The sequence below is a fragment of the Portunus trituberculatus genome, chromosome 37 (genome assembly GCF_017591435.1).
Source record: "Portunus trituberculatus isolate SZX2019 chromosome 37, ASM1759143v1, whole genome shotgun sequence".
NCBI lineage: Eukaryota > Metazoa > Arthropoda > Malacostraca > Decapoda > Portunidae > Portunus > Portunus trituberculatus.
The window spans coordinates 31921131-31931227 of record NC_059291.1 but is presented as its reverse complement, the minus strand read 5'-3'; the positions used below and the strand labels follow the sequence as shown (position 1 = coordinate 31931227).

Below are 10097 nucleotides of genomic sequence, written 5' to 3'. Positions count from 1 at the left end.
GACGTCAGGCATCTGTAATTATCAATTTTACAGTAGTATTTGTCATCTCCACGTTTGGCTCAGTATAACATTAAGACCTTCCTCGTAGTTTATTGTATATTGCGTGATGGTCTGAGTTGTATGTTCTGATTATAGAGTCCGCGGGTTTTAGCTTCTGTGAGTCGCCGGTGAACCGCGTGTGAAGGTGAGAGAAAATAAGAGGCTGATGGGTTGTCATTAGATCAGATCAAACTAGCAGTTGCTTTAATCTGCACCGGGGTAAAATAGTGAAGGGAATGTGTGACGGCCATGCTGTACTCTTGTTACCATTACTCTCATGCTTTTTTCTCTCTCTCCCTTTCTTCTGCGTTGCTCTTTATAATTTATTTCTTTATCTCACTCTTCTGTCTTCCTTATTTTTTCGTATCTATGCCTATACTGATCTTTTTAAATGTCTTCTCTTTTTCTGTTTCCTTCGTTTCTTAATTCTTTATGACACTTTTCTTATCCATGGATTTTCGGTCACGCGTATGCACTTCAGCACACACACACCGTGTAGTGTAGTGGTTAGCATACTCGGCTCCCAACATAGAGGGCCTGTATTCAAGCCCCGGACGCGTGTAGCCTCTGTTCACCTAGCAGTAAATAGGTATGGGATGTAATTCAAAGGATTGTGGCCTCGCTGTCCCGGTGTTTGGCGTGTGGTGTGGTCTCAGCCTTACTCGAAGATCGGTCTATGAGTTCTGAGCTCGCTCCGTAATGGGGAAGGTTGGCTGGGTGACCAGCAGACGACCGTGGTGAATACACACACACACACACACACACACACACACACACACACACACACACACACACACACACCACGTAGTGTAGTGGTTAGCACGCTCGACTCACAATCGAGAGGGCCGGGGTATCGAGTCCCGGGAAGCGGGCAAATGGGCAAGCCTCTTAATGTGTGGCCCCTGTTCACCTAGCAGTAAATAGGTACGGGATGTAACTCGAGGGGTTTTGGTCTCGCTTTCCCGGTTTTTGTTGTGTGTGATGTGATCTCAGTCCTACCCGAAGATCGGTCTATGAGCTCTGAGCTCGCTCCGTAATGGGGAAGACTGACTGGGTGACCAGCAGACGACCGAGGTGAATTACACACACACACACACACACACACACACACACACACACACACACACACACACACACACACACACACACACACACACACACTCAGAATTAACCTATTTTTCCTCTCAATAAAGTTGACCCCTTTGAGAAGTAAAACATTCAAAGTGCTGAAACATAAAATGAAATTGAGTTTTCAACAGTAAAATCTTGAACAATAGAATTTTCACTGTGAAACAAAAAGATAGAGCCTTTGTCGTAAAGTACAATCAAACCCTTTCAATGAAGTTCATATGACTCATTTAATACAAATATTTACAGTCTTAGAAGGTATGATAAAATATAACCTTACAAATACAGAATCAGACAATGGCTTCTTTTTAAATGCAATAATGTGTTTTTTTTATTCAAAGTTATAGAGTTGAATATATAAGAAAGGTACGAAGAAAAAAAGTTTGTTATTCATGCAGTTTGTTAACAATAATTTATTACCTCTCAGAACGTACAATGAGAATATCTGTAATCAATGTACCCGGACCTTCGCATTCAATCTAACTATGGGTTAACTTTCTTTCTACCGTCTATATACTTAGCAATGTCATCGTGCCCTGCCAATCTGTGTTCTCACTCTTATAATCTGCGTTGCATACCTGCGTTGTACAAGTCGATAAAGACAGAGTGAAGCCAGAACGCCATCTCTGGTGAATGACATGTTTTACTCAATAGTAGATAACCTGAAGAGACGCTCGTGTACCTGTTCTTCCTGGACTGTCTCGCACTAAGGAAAGTGAAAAACAAACTGTCATACACACCAAAATAATTGAAGACATTAGGATTAAATTTCTAAAAATGACAGCAATTCGTGCAACGAAAAACGACACAAGTGTACTTTATGGAACAAATTGTATACATAAATAGAACTTGTGTTCATGTTTATTTTTCAATATGTCATGATAATTACCAAAATAGCTAGCTATCCATCGAATAAATAACGCGTTTATTCATATTAAGCGGTAATATAGCACTGATTTAAAACTTGATAAAGACGAAGACTACACCGTCTCGATGTGCACTGTACACGAGATCTGAAACTGTGTATTAGAAATTTCATATCATATTGATGTTTTTGTAAAAAATTGTAATTTGCAGTTATATTCCCTCCTTATATGTAATAATCAAGCAAAGAGCATCACAGTTTTTTTTTCTTATGAAAGGTTTTTCCTTATACTTTAGAAGACACAAGTCAGTACATTCTTTATTAAGATTGTGAGTAGCAAGAATCCCGAATGATAGCTGAGTGTATGTCACTGAATCCGCGTGAGGGGAAGAACACGAAGGCAATTAGTAATCCGTGAAAAATCGTTCAGGAAGATAAGAAGACACGCAACATTAGATATAGCTATTAGAAACTTGAGAAAGTCAGCTACAAACCGCGACACATTTGAATCAAAATAACATTGAGTTAAGATAATAAAGCATTCTAATTACTGTAATGGAAACGAAACAATTTGAATTTGAAGAGTGATTAATATATGATGGAGCTCCAGCCCAACACATGTTAATTAATGCTACTTCGGAAGTGGAAATATAAATCCCAACTGGCAGTTGTGCAAGGTAATACTTACTCTTAACATTCCTTCTCGACTCACGCACTGACGTGTATTAATTCAGGTGTTGGTGAAGGTGGACGCTCTGACAGGTACGAGTGAGATTAAGAAAGGATTACTTCATCATTATGGACTATGGAAGCGAGGTAGTGTTTGTATATATGTATGGAGATGTATGGAAATTCCTTCTCTCTCTCTCTCTCTCTCTCTCTCTCTCTCTCTCTCTCTCTCTCTCTCTCTCTCTCTCTCTCTCTCTCTCTCTCTCTCTCTCTCTCTCTCTCTCTCTCACACACACACACACACACACACACACACACACACACACACACACACACACACACACACACACACACACACACACAGCAGCAGCAGCAGCAAGGCAGGACACAACAGGCTCCATCCATCACCCACATTTAATACAGCAACACTCTGCGTCATATATCACGGGCGGTGTTGGTCCCAGGACGAGGCGGCGGCGGCGTGGTTGGTGGTCAGGGTTTCTTGACGGTTGTGGGTGCTGCTGGTGAAGTCCTAGAGAGAGAGAGAGAGAGAGAGAGAGAGAGAGAGAGAGAGAGAGAGAGAGAGAGAGAGAGAGAGAAAAGGGGTAGGGGAAGGGTGGGTGTTGTGGCTGGTAGTAATGGTTCTTTGAATAAGGAAAAACTTGGTGGAGATGGGTGGTGGTTGTGGTAATGGTCTAAGTGGTGGTGGTGGTGGTGGTGGTGGTGGTGGTGGTGGTAATTGCTGTAGGAATATGAACAATAATGATAGTGGTGGTCGTGAGAGTGACGTTGTTATTCAGTCCAGTTGTGTTTTACAAGGAAATCAGTGTGTGTGTGTTTGTGTGTGTGTGTGTGTATGTGTGTGTAGGCATACGATTATGGTGCCGAGACATATGCTGATTCGAACCCTCAAACGTTTAGGGTGTGGCGCGGTGATGGTAGCTGTTATCGCTGTTATGTACAGTGTTACTGAGAGCGTTCTCGGCACCGTGGTGTTCACAACCATCTTGGGAGTGCGGCAAAGTTCCCCCACATTATGCCTTCTTTTTTGTTATTTACGTCAATGACTTGATCAAACTAATAAAAGGGAACTTTGAGAACGACGGATTTTTAAAGTGGTTACACGTCTTAATACTCATGGACGATACTGTATTGCTTTCTACCTCACGTGAATGTATCTCTTGTGAAGCGTTTCTGTGACGGATATGTCATGAAAGTAAATGTATCAAAAACTTTTTTGTCATTAACTGTACACCCGAAGACAGAGCCAATGGTCGCTAACGGATTGTTGGTGGAGTCATGTACTCAATACGTGTACCTGGGATCCTCTTTCACTGCAGATGGCTCGGTGACGTCCTCTGTCAAGGCTCACGCTGACAATAAGATGCCACACGTTATGAAATTCATTTCGTTTTTTAAAGAAGAATAACGATCTTCCATTTCGAGTAAAGAAAAGAGTATTTGAAGCTTGTTTAATGTCAGCTCTCCTTTATGGGTATGTGTCGTGGCTGAACGCAGATCTCAGGTCGGTGACAAAACTATATAATTGGTCACTGAAATGTTTGCTGGAAGTTAGATCATCTGCTTGTAATGACGTGTGTTTCGTGGAGGCTGGATACCCTCCATTTAATTCCTTGGTTATGAGCAGACAGAGAAGTTACTTCTCAAAGATATGGAGGGAGAGGTAGGGAAAGGAGGATGATCCACTAATATTTTCAATAAAAAAAAATGTTTGGCGTACCAATATCAAACGCGAATATGCATTGAAAATCTAACGCTTGTTATATTTGATGATAATGCTAAAGGAATCAGAGCGGTAAAAGATAGCATTTCAAATTCAACGTCTTCCAAACGTATACCATATAAAGAAATGAACCCCGACCTCTGTATCCACCCAGTTTACACAACCAAGACTCCCATGAAGGAACACCACCATGTTGCCTTTACTAGGTTGTGAATGTCGGCACATTCTTTAACAGTGGAATCAGACAGTTGGAACAGAAGGAAACGGGGAAGAATACCACTTGAGGAAAAACTTTGTATCTGTGGTAACATTCAAACTTAACATCATGTGATTCAGCACTGTGCCTTCACTCAGCACATAAGAGATGATCATAACTTTTCCAGTATGTCAGAGTTGTATTCAGATAAGTTTAATGATGCCTTCGGCATCATTAAACTTATCTGAATCACCAACACAGTGACTCAGTGGAGCACGAGTCATAGTGAGTGATAAGACGCTGCCGTGTGCCGAGTGCCGGCCCGCAGGAGAGAGATTGCTTTAATAGTAGCAAGACAGTGTTAACTGAATATAACAAGATCTATCTGCTGTTGGTTGTGGGATGTATAATGGAGGGCGTGTATGCCTAAGTAAGGGGCAGACATACACGCAGTACACGTAGATTCTTTACTTGTCCTTAGAGCTGCAAAGGGTAGGAAATGGCGGCCAGTAGCGACTCGGGAGCACAGGCTCACGCGCTAGCTGAATGCGCAGAGAAATACACAGTGTTGCCACATACACGTAATATGCATTAATACAATACATAACCCACATCTCCCCCCCCATTCTGCGCTCAGAAGTCCACAGGGACTCGAGCGACTGCAGCTGCGGACGCCTTCTCCTGGAGTCGTGGCGACCTGCGGGGCACCACCGTATCAGGTGCCGCCAAGGGAGCAGTGGCGTCCTCCATCGTAGAAGAAGCGTTTAGGGGTGGAGCAGGGCGGAGGAAGCGCCTGTTCCTCCACCACACTCGGCCACTGGGCATCTTGAGCAGGTAATCCCGTGACCTGCCAACGCCCATGATGGTGCCAACCTTGTCCCACCGCTGCGTAGTCGGGTCCTGGATCCGAACCACGTCACCTTGCTGCAGGGGTGGAAGAGGCCGAGCGTGAGCGTCGTAGCGACTTGTGGCATCACGGAGACGGGCAGCAGCTCGACGGTCGCAACTCGTCCCTGGCCTGCCACCGTTTCTGGAAGGCGCTGGCATGTGCGGGGACGCAAGAGCGTAAAGGGCGACCATACAGGACTTGAGCTGGAGAGCGACCCGTCTGGTTGGGGGTGTTCCGAAGCTCCAGGAGACCCCTGTCGAACGCCTCACAGTCTATATTGCCAGACGGTGCCACCTTCTGGATGAAGTGCTTCACGGCCTTCACTGCAGACTCGGCATGGCCGTTAGACTGTGGGTAATGGGGCGTCGATGTGTCGTGACGGACTCCCCAGCGCTCGAGGAACGTAGAAAACTCCCGGCTGGCGAACTGTGGGCCACCGTCCGTGCGCAGGCGTACAGGAACACCCAGGTCCCTGAAGAGGCGGCGGAAGTGGCGAATGGTGGCAGCAGACGTCGTATCAGCGCCACAGGACACGACGACAGGCCAGCCGGACAGACGATCTGCAATGACTAAGTGGCGAATGGTGGCAGCAGACGTCGTATCAGCGCCACAGGCCAGCCGGACAGACGATCTGCAATGACTAAGAAAGCCTTCCTTGCAACTGAGAAGTAATCAGCAGAAATGGACTCGAATGGTCGAGTTGGGTTGTCATCACAGAGTCTTGGTTCTTGCTGTTGACTGGGCTGCAGAATCTGGCACGGCTCACATGCTCGAACAGTGTTGGCAATGTCAGCATCCACGCCTGGCCAGAACACAGCCTGCCTAGCACGGCGCTTGGTGGCTTCGACACCACGATGGCTGTCGTGCAGGCGGGCCAAGACACGGCGACGTAGCTGTAGGCACCAACACTCGTGCACCGTACAGGACGAGATCCTCATCACAGTAGAGGTCCTCCCGTAACTTCCAGTACGGGCGGAGCACGTTGGGGAGGGCGTACCTGTCCATAGGGAATCCGTTCTTCACAAAATGAAGGAGCTGGACGTACTCGGGGTCCTCGGTTGCCACCTTACGAAGCTCCTCAAGGGCAAGGTCACTGCCAGGAGGTGCTTCTGCAACATCAGGAGGCACCAACGGAGCAAGAGACTCCATCGCACGTAGTGTAGCGATACTCCTAACTTGGAAGCCGGTATCAGTGCCAAGGACTTCGTCAGCCTGCGTTGGGTAGCCAACAGGAGAGCGAGATAGAGCGTCCGGGATACACAACTCCTTGCCCGGGCGCCATACAGCTGTGAAGATGTACGGGGCGATCTTCTCCTTGAGGCGTTGTAGACGTGGATTCTCTATAGCGTCAAGGGAGTAGCTGTTTAGGATGGGAACTAGAGGGCGATGATCGGTGACGAGGTTAAAGTGTTGCAATCCTGTGAGGTAGAACTTGGTCTTCCCCATGGCCCATACGACAGCTAACATCTCCAACTCGATCGTCGCATATCGGGTCTCTGTATCCGTCAAGAAACGTGAGCCGCACTGGACGAGACGCTGCTGTCCACCACCGTGGTCCTGCAGTAGGGCATAACCCAGCCCATACAGGCGGGAAGCATCGGTCTGCAGAGTCGTAGGGAGAGCAGGGTCAAAGGCAGCTAGGACTGGTGGGCTGGCCAAGGCCATCTTCACACGTTGGAAGGCTTGCTCATGGTCGGGCGTCCACACAAACGACTTCTTGGGGCTCAAAAGTGGGCGTAGAGGCGCAGCAGTGGCAGCGAGGTCGGGCGAGAAGCTGGCGAGCTGGTTGACAAGGCCCATGAAGGACCTAAGGTCGGTCAACGTAGCAGGCGTAGCAAACTCAGTGATGGCCCGAACCTTGTCAGGGTCTGCTGCGATGCCGTCATGGGAGAGCCTGTAGCCGCAGAAGGACACTGATGGAGCCGCCAGCACAAACTTCTTGGCATTTAAAGTGATGCCATGGGCTCGGCATCTGGCCAAGATGTCGTTAACGTGGCGTAGATGTGTGAAGTAATCCTCGTCGTACACGAGAATGTCATCCACGACTTTGACACACTGTGGCACTCCCTGTAGCGCGATGTCTCCTCGGAGGCAGAAGGCGTCGCCTGTGGCTGCGAAACCCATGGGACCTCGGAGGTACTTGAAGCGCCCATATGGAGTGATGAACGTAGTCAGGGCCTGGTCGTCCTCATGCAAGGGTATCTGCCAATATCCACACAACGCGTCAATCGTGGTGAAGTAGCGTGCCCTGGCATCGACGCTCCGGATGGCTGCAAAAGGCGTGGGTGATGGGTGTGCAGGCCGAGATACTTGTGCGTTCAACTTACTCAGGTCCGTAGTGATCCTGACACCTCCACCAGGTTTCGGCACAACAACCATCGGATGGCACCAATAAGATGGGACGTCACCAACAGGAGCAATAACGCCTCGTGCCACCATAGAGTCCAGCTCAGCTTTCACTGCGTCCCTGTAGGCCAAAGGAATAAGCCTCGGCGTGTGGACAGCAAACGGCTGGGCGTCGTCTCGTAAGTGGATCCTCATCGGCGGTCCAGACATCGGCTTGAGTGGAGCATCCTGTGTGGAATCCTTTGTCAAGAGGACATCCTGGTACTCCCTCAAGAAGTACTCCTTCGCTGCGTCTGGGGAAGTGGTGCTGAGAAGAGGTAACGCAGGCACGCTGGAACGTGGAGCTGGAGCGTTTGTCGCCTCCCTTACACTGGCGACACTGCCTCGTGCTGAGAAAATCTGAGCAGGGAAGTCGTGAGGCACGATCCCCAAAGCACGACAGTGTTCACGGGACAGAAGTGGGGTGTTCCACGAACCCTGCACATCTATCCAGCCCGTACAAGACAGCTCGCCGTAGACTAGTGTGGCCTGGAGCGAACCGAGGGCAGCAGACATCTTCGTCCCATCAGCGTTGTAGTAGGCAAGGGATGGAGGAGGACCAAGAGCCTGTCTGTCGATGCCCAACATTCTCAAGTGCTGTGGGCCGATGACCGTCGTGTCGGCACCAGTGTCGGGAATGAAGTCCAGACCACCAGAGTGACCGTCATGCAACACTTCCACTCGTACAGTAGGAGGAGGTGTCGGGTCATCACGAGTACTGATAGGAGACTGACATGAGGCCTCAGGTGGGCCCTCATGAGACCCTGGGTCCGTTGTGAGAGACTGTAACCGCACCACGTGGAAGGTGGGGTGTCTTCCTCTTTCCCTTTCGGCTTCTCGGGTCGCTGCGACTTACTCCTTGCCTTGGTTTGCTTGCAGACTTTCTCCAGGTGCCCCAGACGGTTACAAGCAGTGCACGTAGACTGCCTGGCTGGGCACTTGGGCATCAAAGCGTAGTGGCCAGTCTTCCCACAACCTCTGCACGTAACACCTGTTGCTGGGCAGCCCTTCGGGCCGTGGTCTCGCCTGCCGCAGCTGCTGCAGGAGGTAGGCGCCCGATGAGTGGGTGAAGGTTGGCGAGGGGGGACTCCAGGTTTGTGTGATGCTTTCTTCGTCTGTTTATACGTTGAGACAGCAGACACTGTAGGTGAGGCACGTATGGCAGAGGCGGCTGACCGCGTCGCCTCGTGGGCCCTGCATACATTGATGACGTCAGCAAGAGTAGAGGCGGCGTCGAGGGACACAATCTTGGTCACCAATTCCTCGTCGTGGACGCCTGTCAGGATACCGTGCTTCATCCAGGCCTCTTCACAGTCCAGGTGGTGAGCCTTACAGATGTCGAATTCCTCCGCCAGGCTCTTCAGTCGGACGAGAAACTCGGAGAAGGGCTCGCCTCTCGCCTGCCGACAGCTAGTGAAGGCTCGCCGACGCAATGCCTCGTTGTTGGAGTCACGTATATGAGCCTGGAGAATGTCAAGCACTTCATCAACTGGCTTGAGAGAGGTAGGCGACACCTGTAATGTGTGCTCTAACACCCTCTGCGTCTCCAGAGTGAGGCACATACGTAGCTGGATCCTCTGTTTAGGCAGCGTCAGGCTGGGCAGGTCGATCATCGTCGCGTAGTCCTCCCAACGTCTCCTCCACTCACGAAACACTTGGTACGTCACGTCGTGTGACAGTGGCGGCGGAGGTGTGACAGCTGCTTTCTGCACAGGTGGGTGGGTACCGGAGCCGCTCTGTGCACCGCCAGGACTCCCAAGCGTCTGGGGGTTCGTCGGAGCCGCACCGGGCGCGCCCTGGGAAGAAGTGAGGCTGGTTAACAGAGCACGAAACTCAGCTCTGTCTTCCCGGCGTTGTTCCTCCATCTCACGTCGAGCGGCCGCCTCCTGTCAGCAAACCATTGGAAGAATACTGAGAAATCAGGGTAGACAGGTGTGTGAGAAGGTGCATGGTGTGGCGACCTGGGTGGAGTGGTGGTGGTGGGTGGGGTGGCGGGCGGAGGTGGGGCGGCGGTGTCCGGGGCCGCCGCTTCACCCGCGCCTGCGGTAGCACCAGCCAACGTCTGTGACAGGCTGTCTGGTTGTCCCGGCGTCCCCTCATCTTCCTCCTCAACCCGTCTGGGAGGCTTGGGACGTCGTTTTGACCGCGCCATGCCGAGGAATCACTCGTATATGTGAGAGCA

The 10097-nt window shown here is 49.9% G+C and overlaps 1 protein-coding gene across 1 annotated transcript; it reads right to left on the bottom strand.

The window, feature by feature from the left end:
- Nucleotides 1-5274: 5274 nt before the first annotated feature.
- LOC123514179 lies at nt 5275-9780 on the bottom strand. Its single transcript, XM_045271828.1, has 4 exons — nt 8772-9780; nt 6360-8679; nt 5724-6161; nt 5275-5671 (listed from the first exon to the last, which is right to left on the bottom strand). The coding sequence occupies exons 1-4, from the start codon at nt 9778-9780 to the stop codon at nt 5275-5277; spliced, it is 4164 nt and encodes a 1387-aa protein (XP_045127763.1).
- Nucleotides 9781-10097: the final 317 nt, after the last annotated feature.